The sequence below is a fragment of the Canis lupus genome, unplaced genomic scaffold (assembly GCF_011100685.1).
Source record: "Canis lupus familiaris isolate Mischka breed German Shepherd unplaced genomic scaffold, alternate assembly UU_Cfam_GSD_1.0 chrUn_S2027H2226, whole genome shotgun sequence".
Classification (NCBI taxonomy): Eukaryota; Metazoa; Chordata; class Mammalia; order Carnivora; family Canidae; genus Canis; species Canis lupus.
The window spans coordinates 27,753-43,544 of NW_023330902.1; the positions used below are offsets into that span (position 1 = coordinate 27,753).

Here is a 15,792-nt window from a genome sequence, read left to right on the forward strand (position 1 = left end):
GTGCCTATCACCCAGTCACCCCAACCCCCCGCCCACCTCCCCTTACACTACACCTTGTTCATTTGCCAGAGTTAGGTGTCTCTCATGTTTTGTCACCCTCAGCGATATTTTCACTCATTTTCTCTCCCTTTATTCCCTTTCACTAAATTTTATATTCCCCAAATGAATGAGACCATTATAATGTCTGTCCTTCTCCGATGGACTTATTTCACTCAGCACAATACCCTTGAGGTCCCTCCACGTTGAAGCAAACGGTGGGTATTTGTCGTTTCTAATGGCTGAGTAATATTCCATTGTATACGTAGACCACATCTTCTTTATCCATTCATCTTTCGATGGGCACCGAGGCTCCTTCCACAGTTTGGCTATTGGGGACATTGCCGCTAGAAACATCGGGGTGCAGGTGTCCTGCCGTTTCACTGCATCTGTATCTTTGAGGTAAATCCCCAGCAGTGCAATTGCTGGGTCGTAGGGCAGGTCTATTTTTAACTCTTTGAGGAACCTCCACACAGTTTTCCAGAGTGCATGCCACAGTTTTGGCTGAAAAATCCACTGATATCCCTGTAGTGGTTCGCTTTGATATAACTAATTGCTTTTCCTTTCCTTTCTTTTCTTTTCTTTTCTTTTTTTCTGCTTTTAAGATTCTCCTTTTCTCTTTCATTTTTGACTTGTTATTATGTGTCTTGGTGTGAAACTCTTTGGGTTCCTTTTATTTGGGACTGGCAATGCTTCCTGGGCCTGGAGGCCTGTTTTCTTCCCCAGGTTAGGGAAGTTTTTAGGTATTCTTTCTTCAAATAAGTTCTTCACCCTTTTCTCTCTTCTTTTTCTGGGACCTCTCTAATGTGAGTTTTATTATACTTGATGCTATTCCAGAGGTCCCTGTATCTTAATTTTTCAAATTATTTCTTCTTTTTGCTTTTCAGCTTGGATGATTTTTACTACCCTTTCTTGCAGATTGCTGATCTGTTCTTCACATCTTTTAATCTGCTGTCGATTGTGTCTGGTGTATTTTTCATTTCAGTTATTGTATTCTTCAGCCCTAATTGGTTCTTTTGTATATTTTCTCTTTGTTGAAGTTCTCACTGAATCCGTCCATTCTTCCAAGTTTGCTGAGCATCTCTGTGACCATTACTTTGAACTCTTTATCAGGCTGACTCCTTATCTCTGTTTCATTTCGTTATTTTTCTGAGGTTCTATCTCGTGGCCTTGTTCTTTCATTTAGAACATACTCCTCTGTCTCCTCGTTTTGTCTGACTTTCTCTGCTTGTTTCTAAAATTGTTCTTTCCAACTTTTCCCTCTTCAAAATATGTTGCTTTGAACAATGAATGTTAGTTATAAAGTCAAGCAAGAAGAAACATTTTTCAAAGTATTGTCTGGTCATTTCTCTCATTGGAGCTGTGGTGGGGTAGGTGGCAGAGGACAGTGCTCTTCTTTTTCTGAGTTCAGAGCACAGGAGTCAGGCAGATGGAGTTAAACTTAGTAGCCTTTGTTACTAATACATGCTAACAGATTGGAGGATGTGGTTTGGGTGGGTATGTAGCCACAGTGGGCTTCCCAATTCTTTATCCCAAATTAGGCACTTCCCCACACAGTTGTAAATGGAGGAAACAAATGTTTGATGCCCATCCCACGAAGATGAGAGCAGACCTGAATTCATGTTACCATGGGTGAGCACATCTTTTCAAAAAAGAGATTTGGAATCTCCTAAGCACTGCCTAGTGCCTTCTCCCCAATTCACTCATTAGGCAAATCTCCCTTCCTGCTGTGAGGGAGGTAGAGATAAATCCACTTGTGGGTAATGATGGTTTACCTCTAATTTCTGACTGGATTTAAATTAAAGTTAGTCCTGTCTTTTGTACATACCAACTCTCATAATGATGAGAGGTTGGACAGAGCATACTAGGTGGTAAAGAGAAGTCTGTTTTGTGTTTAATAATCCACAACATAGATAACTCATTTGTTGATTGGTTTTGGTAAACCAAGTTTTATCTGGAGGAAAAGAATAATTCTTTCCAGGAAGAGTTTCCTCCATTTCAGCCTCTTTGGTTCAACTAAAGATTTTCTCCTTCAAGTTCCGTGTCTTGTGGTTTAAAAAATTTGTGCTTATAAATGCAGTCTATTAACTGTTCCCAATAGGAGTAAAGATCATTTCCATTGCTGTATTTTTATTCATAAAACATTAAAATTTATAATTTAAATTACACTTTAGACTTTAAAATTTATAATTTAATTAGAAAGCTGTTTTGTGCCTCATGCCTAGTCGTTATTGAGCCACATGACAAACTTTTATGTGTTCATTTTCAGTCAGTTATAGTTAAAAATGTAGGTATTTTTCCTGAAGATGATGAAGTAACTGGCATAAAAACTCTCAGCTCAGGAGGACCTAAAGCACATTCCTGGCCTGCAACTCTTTGGTCTTTTGACCTGAGGCAAACTGCAATCTTTCTGAGGCCTTCTTGTCTCTTATGTAAAATTAGGGACTTTGGGATCCCTGGGTGGCGCAGCAGTTTGGCGTCTGCCTTTGACCCATGGCGTGATCCTGGAGACCCGGGATCGAATCCCACATCAGGCTCCCAGTGCATGGAGCCTGCTTCTCCCTCTGCCTGTGTCTCTGTCTCTCTCTCTCTGTGACTATCATAAATAAATAAAAATTAAAATAAAAAAATTAGGGACTTTGACTAAATTAGTGACTACCTTTTGGAAAACAATATTTTTTTCAGAGAATGGAACTTAATTTGTTTTTGTTTTGTTTTGTTTTTTTGTTTGTTTCTGTTTTTGCATTAAACTGTATTATACAAAACCGAGACCAGTGGAGCTGTGTAGCTAAAAGAGAGATGAGACTACAGCTGGAGACTTTTGTCCCTCAATCCTACAGTATCCCCAATGGAACCTTAGATTTCTATGATTGGTAGTTTGGAAACAAACTGTTATGAGAAAATCCTTCTAATTAATGAGTCTTCGAATTAAAATTTGCTGATACGTTGTTTTTATGTGTATAATTTTCTTACCCTCTTATGTTTTTGATAAATGGAAAAGTATAAATAAAATTGCAAATATGTTCTCTTTATTAATGGATTGCAAGCTATTTCTACCATCTAACTCAATTCTCACCTGGAAATAAACCAGGGTCACAGAAGCAAGTATTTAGGAAAAGACTTTTGGCGAAAAGATCATTATATTCCTTTGATCGTTCCTTAAGGAAATGAAGGCAGGCACTTAAGTGACTGGGCCACCTAGGCACCACTTAGTACCGTATTTAGACCCTATTTTGGGAATTCAATGAGAGGATGCCTTTTATAAGAAATAAGAGCATTCTAGATGGGAATATTTGTAATGCACATTTGATCCTTGACCAACATGGAATTGAAGCTGCAGGTCTAGTTAGCCTACACATGGACTTTCTTGGCTGTTGTGTTGTACTGTATTTTCTCTTATGTTTTTCTCAATAACCTTTTTTTCTCTAGCTTACTTTATTTTAAGAATATATTATATAACACATGTAATGTACAAACCATGTATTAATGGACTGTGTTATTGGTAAGGCTTCCCATCACCAGTAGGCTATTAGTAATTAAATTTTGGGAGAATCAGAAATTATACAGAGTTTTGACTGCACGGGGGTAAGTGCACCTAACCACTGTGTTGCTCAAAGGTCAACTGTAGTCTGAAATATTCCTAAATATTTCATAATTAAGTAGATAATGATAACTATAGTAAGTCAGGTGCTTCAAAAATTGGTCCTAATTCATAGAAAGGAAACAAAGTTACAGTTAAAATTTCTTTTCCTTGTTTCTAATTCTAGAAACGTATCAATGCGAAACTAAGTTGGAAAACTAGTGCTAGCTTATATTTTTTCCTTTCCTGAAGCAGATTTTCTGAAATCTCTGTGTTCACATGAAAAGAAGTACATCAGTCATCATATAGATAACAAAATAGTTTTACTCAATATTACCGGGAGAAATTCCACATGACTTTATGTAGTCCCACTTCAATTGTTTTATGTATTTAAGAGTCTGTGCTGAAAAATAGAGCATACAACATACCTCAAGATTTTGTTGAGTGCAAAATCAAAAGTGCAAAAGTGCAAAAGTGGAAAGTTCATTCGGAGGAATAATTTATTAAACAAATGATTAATCTCTCATAAAGGGCACTTTTTCTGAAAATCACAAACTATTAAAGTGTAAAATGACTCTTGTTTACAATTTTGTAACAGAAGTTACAAAGATCCTTCAGAAGTTATGTATATTCTTTTATTTCACATTCCTAGCTCCATTGGTTTCTTTACTATTTTTTATTTAAATTCAATTAACTAGCTTATAATGTTATGATATATATATCATGCCCGGAGCCAAAGGCCTACTCTCAGCCACTGAGCCACCCAAAGGTCCAAAGATTTAATTATTTATTGGCTGAGTAATATTCTGTTCTCTCTCTCCCTCCCTCTCTCTCTCTGTCTAATAAATAAATATGATACTTATTTATTTATATCTACATCACATCTTCTTTATGCATACCTCTTTCAAAGAACATCCATATCTCTCAGGTTGGCTATTGAGGATATTACTGGTATAAACATATGGGTGCAGGTGCCCCTTTGGATCCCGACCAAAGTGATCTTCGGGATTCATACCTTCTAGCGCAATTGCTGGGTTTTACATAGGTAGCTCCTTTTTCAACTCTTTGAGGAACCTCCGGTACTGATTTCCAGAGGAGCTGCACCAGGTTGTATTCTCACCAACATCATAAGAGGATCCCCCTTTCTCTGCATTCCCGCCAACATCTGTCATTTCCAGACTTGCTAATTTTGGCCATTATGAAAGGTGTGAGGGGGAAACTCACCGTGGTTTTGATTTGTATTTCTCTAGTGCCAGCTGATGTTGAGCATGTTTTCATGTGTCTGTTGGCCATATGTATGTCTTCTTTGGAGACATGTCCTTTCATTTCTTCTGCCCATTTCTTCATTGGGTTATCTTTCTTTGGGTGTTGACTTTGATCAGCTCTTTATAGACTTTGCATACCAGCCTTTTATCTGATAAGGCATTTGCAAACACCTTCTCCCATTCTGTCAGTTGTCTTTTGGTTTTGTCAACTATTTCCTTGCTGTGCAAAAGCTTTTTATCTTGATGAATTCCCAGTAGGTCATTTTGGCATCTGGTGACATGTTCTAGCAAGAAGTTGCGGCAGCCGAGGTCACAGAGGTTGCTGGCTGTGTTCTCCTCTAGGATTTTGATGGATTCCTATCTCACATTTGGGTGTTTCATCCATTTTGACTCTATTTTTGTGTATAGCATAAGAAAATGGTCCAGTTTTATTCTTCTACATGTGGTGGTCTGATTTCCCACACCATTTGTTGAAGAGACTGCTTTGTCTCCATTGGATTTTCTTTCCAGTATTGTTGAAGAGGAGTGGACCATAGAGTTGAGGGTCCACTTCTGGGTTTTCTCTTCTGGGCCATTGATCGACATGTCTGCTTTTGTGCCAGTACCATACTGTCTTGTTGATCACAGCTTTAAAATAGAGCTTGAAGTCCGGCTTGTAATGCCACCAGCTATGGCTACCTCTATCAACATATGTTTGGCTATTCGGGGTCTTCTAAGGTTCCAAACAAATCTTACCGTTATTTACTCCAGCTGTATAAAAGGAGTTGGTAGTATTTTGATAGAGATTGCATTGAATATATAGATTGATGGAGCTAGCATAAACATTTTAACAATATTTAATTCTTTCAATCCATGAGCATGGAATGTATTTCCAGTTCTTTACACCTTTCTCAATTTCTTTCCAGAATGTCCTGTCATCTTCAGAGTATAGATCCTTTGTCTCTCTGGGTAGGTTTATTCCTAGGCATCTTATGGTGTTTGCTGCAATGGTCAATGGAATCGACTCCTCAGTTTCTCTTTCTTCCATCTCATTGTTAGTGTATAGAAATGCAACTGATTTCTGTGCATGGATTTCCTATCCTGCTGCTTTGCTGAATTCAGGAAAGGGTCCTAGCAACGTTGGGGTGGAGTCTTTTGGGTTTTCCACATAGGATATCATGTCCTCTGAGAAAAGTGAGAGTTTGAGTTCTTTTCTGATTCAGACGCCTTTTTATTTCTTTTTGTTGTCTAAATGCTGAGGCTATGTCGAACAACACTGGTTGTCCAGAGAGTGGACTTCCCTGTCGTGTTCCTGACCTTAGTGGCAAAGCTCTCAGTTTTTCCCCTTAAGAATGGCATCAGGTGTGGGCTTTTCGTAGATGGCTTTTATGATATTGAGATATGCTCCCCCCCCTCCCTGCACTGCGAAGAGTATTGATCCGGAAAGGGTGCTGCACTTTGTCAACTGCTTTTTCTGCATCTCTTGAGAGGATCCTATGGTTCTTATCCTTTCTTTTATTTCTGTAGTGTATCACATTGATTCATCTGCAGATGTCGAATCACCCTTGCAGCCCAGGCATAAAACCCACTTGGACATGGTGAATCATCCTTTAATGTACTGTTGAATCCTCCCAGCCAGTGTCTTGGTGAAAATTTTGGCATCCATGTTCATCAGGGATATTGGAGTGTAATTCTCCTTTTGGGTGGGGTCTTGCTCTGGTTTTTCGATCAGAGTAATGCTGGCCTCACAGAGAACGCTGGAAGGTTTCCCTTCCATTTCTAATTTTTATAAACAGCTCCGAAGAATAGATTAATTCTTCCTGGAATGTGTGGTAGAATTCTCCTGGGAAGCCACCTGGTCCTGGACTCTTGGTTGTTGGCAGATATTTGATGACTGCTCCCATTTCCTTGCTGGTTATGGGTCTGTTCAGGTTTCCTGTGTCTTCCTGTTTCAGTTTTGGTAGGAAGGGATCCATTTCTTCCAGATTGCTTACTTTGTTGGCATATAGTTGCTCAGAATGTGTTCTTATAGTTGTCTGTATTTCTCTGGTGCTGGTCGTGATCTGTCTTCTTTCATTCATGATCTTATTTCCCCAGATGTGGTTTTCTTTTTTAAAATTCCCCTGGCTATTCGGGGTCTTCTGATTCCACACAAATCTTAAAATAATTTGTTGTAGCTCTCTGAAGAAAGTCCATGGTATTTTCATAGGGATTGCATTAAATGTGTAAATTGCCCTGGGTAATATTGACATTTTCACAATATTAATTCTGCCAATCCATGAGCACGGAATATTTTTCCATCTCTTTGTGTCTTCCTCAATTTCTTTCAGAAGTGTTCTATACTTTTTAGGGTATAGGTCCTTTACGTCTCTGGTTAGGTTTATTCCTAGGTATCTTATGCTTTTGGGTGCAATTGTAAATGGGATTGACTCCTTAATTTCTCTTTCTTCAGTCTCATTGTTAGTGTATAGAAATGCCATTGATTTCTGGGCATTGATTTTGTATCCTGCCACGCTGCCAAATTGCTGTATGAGTTCTATCAATCTTGGGGTGGAGGCTTTTAGGTTTTCTATGTAGAGTATCATGTCATCGGCAAAGAGGGAGAGTTTGACTTCTTTGCCAATTTGAATGCCTTTAATGTCTTTTTGTTGTCTGATTGCTGAGGCTAGGACTTCCAGGACTATGTTGAATAGCAGTGGTGAGAGTAGACATCCCTGTCTTGTTCCTGATCTTAGGGGAAAGGCTCCCAGTGATTCCCCATTGAGAATGATATTTGCTGTGGTCTTTTCGTAGATGGCTTTTAAGATGTTGAGGAATGTTCCCTCTATCCCTACACTCTGAAGAGTTTTGATCAGGAATGGATGCTGTATTTTGTCAAATCCTTTCTCTGCATCTAAAGAGAGGATCATATGGTTCTTGGTTTTTCACTTGCTGATATGATAAATCACATTGATTGTTTTACGAGTGTTGAACCAGCCTTGTGTCCCGGGGATAAATCCTACTCGGTCATGGTGAATAATTTTCTTAATGTACTGTTGGATCCGATTGGCTAGTATCTTGTTGAGAATTTTTGCATCCATGTTCATCAGGGATATTGGTCTGTAATTCTTCTTTTTGGTGGGGTCTTTGTCTGGTTTTGGAATTAAGGTGATGCTGGCCTCATAGAACGAATTTGCAAGTACTCCATCCCTTTCTATCTTTCCAAACAGCTTTAGTAGAATAGGCATTGTTTCTTCTTTAAATGTTTGATAGGATTCCCCTGGGAAGCCATCTGGCCCTGGACCTTTGTGTCTTGGGAGGTTTTTGATGACTGCTTCAATTTCCTCCCTGGTTATTGGCCTGTTCAGGTTTTCTGTTTCTTCCTGTTCCAGTTTTGGTAGTTTGTGGCTTTCCAGGAATGCGTCCATTTCTTCTAGATTGCCTAATTTTTTGGCTCCGTTCTCTTTTTGATATGTCTGGCCAGGGGTTTATCGATCTTATTATTTCTGTCAAAGAACCAGCTCCTGACTTCATTGATGTGTTCTACTGTTCCTTTGGTTTCTATTTCATTGATTTCTGCTCTGATCTTTATGAATTTTCTTCTCCTGCTGGTTTTAGGCTTTAATATTCTGTTCTTTTCCAGCTCGTTTAGGTGTAGGGTTAGGTTGTGTATTTAGGACCTTTCTCATTTCTTGAGAAAGGCTTGCATTGCTATATACTATCCTCTTTCGATGACCTTTGCTGCATCCCAAATGTTTTGAGCAGTTGTGTTTCCATTTTCATTTGTTTCTATGAGGTTTTAAAATGTGCCTTACTGCCCCAGTTGGATTCTTTAACCTCTGTGTATTTGAATTCTTTCCAAATTTCCTGTCAAGATTGAGTTCCAGTTTCAAAGCATTGTGGTCTGAAAGTATGCAGGGAATGATCCCAGTCTTTTGGTACCAGTTGAGAGCTGATTTGTGACTGAGTATGTGATCTGTTGTGCAGAATGTTTGTTCCATGTGCACCCGAGAAGAATGTGTATTCTGTTGTCATAGGATGGAGTGCTCTGAAGTTATCTGTGAAGTCCATTTTGTGCAATGTGTCATTCAGAGCCCTTGCGTCCTAGTGGATCATCTGCTTAGATGATCTGGCCATTACAGTAGTGTTGTGTTAAAGTACCTACTATTATTATATGACTATCCATGTGTTCCTTTATTTTTGTTATTAATTGCTTTATAAGGTGGCCTGGGTGGCTCAGTCGGTTAAGGCTCTGCCTTTGGCTTAGGTCATGTTCTCAAGGTCCTGGGATCAAGCCCTGATCAGGCTGCCTGCTCAGTGGGGAGCCTGCTTCTCTCTTTCTTGCTGCCACTGCCTGTGTTCTCTCTGTGTGTGTGTGTGTGTCAAATAAATAAATAAATGAAATCTTAACAGAAAGTTGATTTATATAGTTGGCTGCTCCCACTTTAGACACATTAAAACTTATAATTATCCAATTTTAGTTTTGGATAGACCTTTTAATTATGGCATAGTGAGTTTCTTCATCTTTTGTTGTTGTTTCTTCTCTTAATGCAGTCTTTGGTTTAAAATCCAATTTGTGGGATGACCAGGTGGCTCAGTGGTTGAGCATCTGCCTTCGGCTCAGGTCATGATCTAGTCCCACATCAGGCTCCCCGCACGGAGCCTGCTTCTCCCGCTGCCTGTGCCTCTGCCTTTCGCTCTCTGTGTGTCTCTCATGAATAAATAAATAAAATCTTAAAAAAATTCAATTTGTTTGATATAAATATTGCCGCTCCAGTTTTTTTTCATGTCCTTTAATATGATAAATGGTTTTCCACTCCCTCACCTTCAATGTGAAGTTGTCTTTGTGTCTAAAATGAGTCTCTTTCAGATAGCATATCAATGGGTCTTGCTTTTTTTTTATCTACTGTGATACCCTGTGTGTTTTGGTTGGGGCATTTGACTTGTTTACATTCAGAGAAAGGATTGAAAGATATGAATGTAGTGCCATTGTATTATGTGTAAAGTCCGTGTTCTGGTCTGTGTTACTTTTGGGCTCTCTGTTTGCTTAAAGTTTCCCCTTTACCACTTCTTGCAAAGCTGTTTTAGGGATCACAAATTCTTTTAGTTTCAGTTTGTGCTGGAAGCTTTTTATCTCCCCTTGTATTTTGAATGAGAGCCTTGCTGGATAAGATTCTTGGCTGTAGACTCTTCTCCTTGAGCACCCTGAGTATATCATGCCAGCTCTCTCTGGCCTGCTAGGTCTCTTTGGATAGATCCGCTGCCAGTTGAATATTTCTCTCCTTCTTGGTTCAGGGCCTCGTGTTCCAAGCTGCTTTCAGGATTTTCTCTTTGGGTCTGAAATTTGCAAGCTTTGTTATTATATTGGAGATATTGACCTGATTTTTATTGATTTTGAGGAAGGTTCTCTGTGCCTCCTGGCACTTGAGTGCCTGTTTCTTTCCCCAGATGAGGGAAGATCTCTGCTATAATTTGCTCAAATATGCCTTCTGCCCCCTCCTTCCCCTCTTTTTCTGGGATCCCCATTATTCTAACATTGTTTTGCTGTGTGGTACGAATCATCTCTCAAATTCTCCTGTCATAGTCCAGTGGTTGTTTCTCTCGCTTTTCCTCAGCTTCTTTATTCTCCATTGTTTTGTCTTCTATATCACTACTTCTCTGTGAAGCCTCATTTATCCTAGCAGTTAGAACCTTCATTTTTGATTGCATCTCACTAAGATTAGCCTTTTTTATCTCAACTTGATTAGATATCAGTTGTTTTATTTCTCCAGAAAGGCATTCTCTAATGTCCTCTGTGTTTCTTTTAAGCCCAGCTATTATCTTGATGGTCATTATTCTGAACTCTCGCTCCAGCCTCTTCCTTCTATCCATGCTGATTAGGTTCCAGGCAGTCAGTACTACCTCTTGTTCTCTTTGTGGCGGTGAGTTTTTCCATCTTGTCATTCTGTCCAGAGAAGAAGAGATGAGTGAGAGAACAGAATAGAAAAATATCAAGAATGACCCCAGATAAATACATGCTAAACAAATCAGAAGAGACCCGAAGCCAATTTAAAGGTTAACAAAGGAGATAATAGGAATTAGAGAGATCAAGAGAGCAGAGCAGTACACCGATACTATGTGAATTTTGGTCTTTTTGTTAGGAAATTGCATCCCCAAATGGTTAAGAGGAAACCTTGTATATATACAAAAATAAAATTAAATACAAGGAAAGTCTAGAATGTAAGTGTAAAAATGGAAATTAAAAGTCAAAATAAAAAGGATATTATCAGCCAGGTGAACAGAACAGAGCAATATACTATATCATAAGTTTATTTTGGTCTGTTTGTTAGAAGAAACTACATCCCAAAATTGTAAAGAATGAAAAACTTCATTATATGCAAAAATAAAATTAAATGCAATGAAAGGATAGAATGTAACTGTAAATATGAAAATTAAGATAGATTTTAAAAATATTATAATCAGACAGATGAAGAGAATAGAGCAGTATAGTAGATTCTGGTTGTATTTTAGTCTATTTCTTAGAAGGAACTACTTCCCGAAATGGTACAGAAAGAAAAACTTCAATATATACAGGAATAATATTAAGAGCAGTGAAAGGATTGAATGCAAGTGTAAAAAGGTAAATTGTAAGAGTTGATAAATGAAGAAAATGGTTGAAAGCAAAAAGAAAATTAAAATAGAAAGACTAAGGAGTCATGAGAAATAGCCATGAGTTCTGTATACTGTTTGCCCCTAGCACTGGAGTTCTGCAGCTCTGTATGATGAGTAAAGTTGGTCTTAGCAGGAAGTTGTTGCTGACCTCCTGAGGGAGAGGCCTGTTGCACTGATTCTTAGGTGTCTTTGCTTAGGGTGGGATTGCACCACCCTTGCCAGGGGGCCAGGCCAGGTAAGCAGCTCCAGATTGCTCTCTGTGGCTTTTGTTCCCTGAAGGCTTTCTGGGCAGCTTTAGAGGATGAGAATGAAAATGGTGGCCTCCTAATTTCCAGCCCTGGAATTGAAAGATCTCACTCCCTACTGTGTCTCCCTGGTTTCTGTCTGCACTCTGTATTCACCCAGCCTGTGACCAAGCATTTTTATCTCAAGCACAGACCCCCTTTCGATTTTCCAAACTTTGCAGACCCCTGTAGCTCCCATTCACACTGTGCCTCTGGGGGGAAGGAGGAGGTCTTGCCCAGTTTTTCCTGCTTGGAAAGTGGTCACCTGACTGTTCCTCGGTTTGGGGTTTATGGCAACACTGAGCTGAATGCCCACTCCTGGGCTCACTGATTGCAACTGGCTTCCCCGCTCAAACGCCTTGGCAACTGCCATACTCAGGTGCCGCCCCCATTCCTTCTGTGACCCCGCCCCCCCAGGGATCCTGAGACCACACTGTCCGTCCCACTTAGGATGCTGCCCCCGTTGCCACCTGAGCATCTTTCAGACAGGGATGTCCTCACTGGAACAGACCTCTTAAAAGTTCTGGTTGTGCACTCTGCTGCTATATCACTTTCCAGGACTTGCCTTCTGGCTTCCAGAGGTTCCCTGCCGCCCTGGTTTAATCTTCTGATATATGCCTCTGATTCATTTCTCCACACCTCCTACCTTGCAGAAAGCGGTCGCTGTTCTATTTGTAGAATTGCAACAATTCTTTTCTTGGATCTCTGTCTGAGTCCACAGGTGTTCAGAATGATTTGATACCTATGTAGCTGAATCCCAGACACCAGACAAAACTAGGGTCTCCTACTCCTCCACCATCGTCCTCTTCTTCCAGAAATTCTGTATATTCGATTGATCAATATTAATTGTACTTTTTATTAGAATCCTCTAAACAGCATTATAGGTTTCTTCTCAGTTATCCAGATTAAAATAAGTAGGGATTTATTTTATTTATGTGATTAGCTTTCTATTTAAGCAAATTGTAGCTTTTACTTTCTAAAAGTATCATATCCAGACCACGTTTCATAAGCAAAATAAAATTCCTACAATAATGTCTCTTGTTTAACTTGAACATTGTAAGTAACGTTTAACTTATTTCAGATGCAGCAGATGTTGGAAGACAGTATAATCAGAGAACTAAAAGAAGGTATGTTGCCAAATTCACAAATTTAGATGGTCATTAATTTCTGAAATAAACCACAAATAGTAACTGGCATCCCTTCCCCTTGTTAAAATTTTGTCTAGATATATCTAATAAAAAATGTAAAACATAAACATAGTGAATAAGAGACTTATTCCTCATTTGGTCATCGTGTTTCATACCTTTTTTATTTTTATTTTTCAAGATTTTATTTATTTATTCATGATAGCCACACAGAGAGAGACAGAGAGGCAGAGACACAGGCAGAGGGAGAAGCAGGCTCCATGCAGGGAGCCCGACGTGGGATTCGATCCCGGGTCTCCAGGATCGTGCCCTGGGCCAAAGACAGGCGCCAAACCGCTGTGCCACCCAGGGATCCCTCATACCTTTTTAAAAAACCTGCAGCCTGTATGCCTGTTAGCACTTTTGGCTGTAATCTTCCTTCACTTGTGCCATCGCTATGGAACTGTCAATCTGAAAATGTGGGCGTTCTCAAATTCTTGTTTCTGCTAGTGGTAGAAGACCAAACAGACCAGACTTGTCTCAGTAATACTTAGTTAAGCAATTATATAGTTCATATAGCTGTCCCTTGACAGGTGACATTTCAATCTCCAGCCACTGGTTTTGCCATTGGGTAAAATTCCAGGTTTCTTAGCATGGAATATAAGCACCCAAATCAATTTGGTTCTTGCCACATTGGTGAGCCTTCTCTGTCGCCATTACCCTACTCTGCTGCTTTGCAGAGAGTAATCTTTCAGGTATCAGCCTTCCTATTCCCTCCACAGAAAAGCAGACAATATTGATAGAAAACCAGGATGTCCCTTCTGTGTGTTCTTATAATGTCTTGTTTTAAACCTGCCATGATATATTTGACTCTAGATATTGCCTGTTTGATTTTTCAGTTGATAGTATATGATTGTTCAGGGGTGGACTGTGCCATCAGCTTGCAATCTCATCTTGTAATGAGAAAACCAGAAGCTCTAGTGTTTATCCACAGTAGTAATTAATTCAATGGGCAATCGTGAGCAAACTTGATTTAATAGTAATCTTGTATTTTATATTGTAGTTATATGTAGATATTTTTCATCCTTTTAACACTCAGAAGATTCCAACTTTTTTTTTTACTAACTTCTAGTTAACTACAAAGTATTTCAGATAAAGAATATTATTCTTTCTCTTTTTCAGTTGCTCATGATTGAGAATCAGGATTCTGTAGATCTTCTCCTTTAGGACCTACTGACGAATCAAATGTAAATCAAGATCTAGTACTGCAAGCATCACGAGAATATGTAGAGATTTTGAATAGAAAGTATATGATCTGAAAGCTATATAGTAAAAGTTTATTACCTAGATGTTTAATATAACATTTTAATTGTTTCCCAGTAAATATCTGATGTACAAAAAATCTTTATTAAAGGAAATGTTGTTATATCGTGTGTAATGAAAGTTTATATATTATTTTAAGCTATGTTTCTTGGCATCTGATTAAATTTAAGCATATTTTCTACATGGAAACCAGCATTATTGAGTTTTACAGGCTCCAATCTGCCCAAGTAGATCGGACCAAGTTGTTGATAATGTTTTGGGGCTGGTAATTGGTAGTTGTTTTTTTTTTTTTTTTTTTTGTATTTTCTATGTTTTATTACTAGACATATGGATTTAGACACACATCATTTTGATATACTGCTGCTAAAGCTATCACCAATGTTTGTATGTATTTCAATTTTTATAGTGCCATAAACCCTGTGTATAATTTCAATTTTAAATACTTATTATTCATAGTTCTTTCCTCATGGTGAAAAAGATTTGCCTAAGGCTTTTTATCTTTTCTTTTTTTTTTTAATTTACTTTTTGAGAAGAGTCTTAAAATTAGAGAAAAGAAAAAATAGAGAAAACGACCTTTTCCCTCCAGAATGGTTTGAAAGTAAATTGTTAATTTATGCCCAATTCCTGTGGCCCCTATATCCTGCAAGTCAGTACATTCCACATAGCTACCGTACAACCCTGCCAATCAGAAAATCAACACTAATACAATTGTCCCTTGAATAATATGGAGCTTAGGGGGGCACTGATCCTCTGTGTAAAAATCTGTGAACTTTTGACTCCCCAGGCACTTAACTACTACTAATCTACTGTTGACCAGAATATTGTACCAAAACAGTCAATTAACCTATTTTTTGCGTGTTATATGTATTCCATTCTATATTCTCCTTATAAAGTAAGCTAGAGAAAAATGTTATTAAGAAAAATCAGAAGAGGGTAGCCCGGGTGGCTCAGCGGTTTAGCGCCGCCTTCAGCCCGGGTGTGATCCTGGAGACCCGGGATCAAGTCCCACATCAGGCTCCCTGCATGGAGCCTGCTTCTCCCTCTGCCTGTGTCTCTGCCTCTCTCTCTCTCTCTCTCTCTCTCTCTCTGCCTCTTATGAATAAATAAAATCTTTTAAAAAAAGATCAGAAGGAAGAGAAAATACATTTACAGTACTGTGTTTTTTAAAAATTGGCATATAAGTACACCCATTCAAACTATGTTAGGTATACATTATGTTTTTAAATTTAAATTCAATTTCCCAACATTTAGAAGGGTCATCGTTTTCAGATAAAGTTTTCGATAATTCATCAGTTGCATGTAACACCAAGTGCTCATCACGTCACATGCCCTCCTTCATGACCATCACTGATTTACCCCATCCCCCCATTCACTTCCCTTTCAGCAACCTTCAGTATGTTTTCTGGAGTTGAGTCTCTCATGGTTTGTCTTCCTCTCTGATTTTTCCCCATTCAGTTTCCCCTCCTTGCACTATTTCTTATATTCCACCTATGAGGGAGACCATATGATCATTGTCTTTCTCCAGTTGACTTGTTTCACTCAGCCTGATACCCTCTAGTTCCATGCCCATT

At 38.8% G+C, this 15,792-nt stretch overlaps 1 protein-coding gene across 3 annotated transcripts in view; it reads left to right on the plus strand.

Annotated features, from left to right (window-relative positions):
• LOC119878876 (ankyrin repeat domain-containing protein 26-like) overlaps positions 1-14,331 on the plus strand; it is a 41,908-nt gene extending 27,577 nt beyond the window's left edge. For 2 of the 3 annotated variants that reach the window (XM_038589427.1, XM_038589429.1), the window contains 2 exons: positions 12,856-12,901; positions 14,081-14,331. In XM_038589427.1, the coding sequence (XP_038445355.1) occupies positions 12,856-12,901; positions 14,081-14,094 (60 nt within the window). In that variant the 3' untranslated portion in view covers positions 14,095-14,331. The remainder of the gene's footprint in view (positions 1-12,855; positions 12,902-14,080) is intronic. The other variant, XM_038589428.1, reaches the window with a different exon arrangement.
• Positions 14,332-15,792: the final 1,461 nt, after the last annotated feature.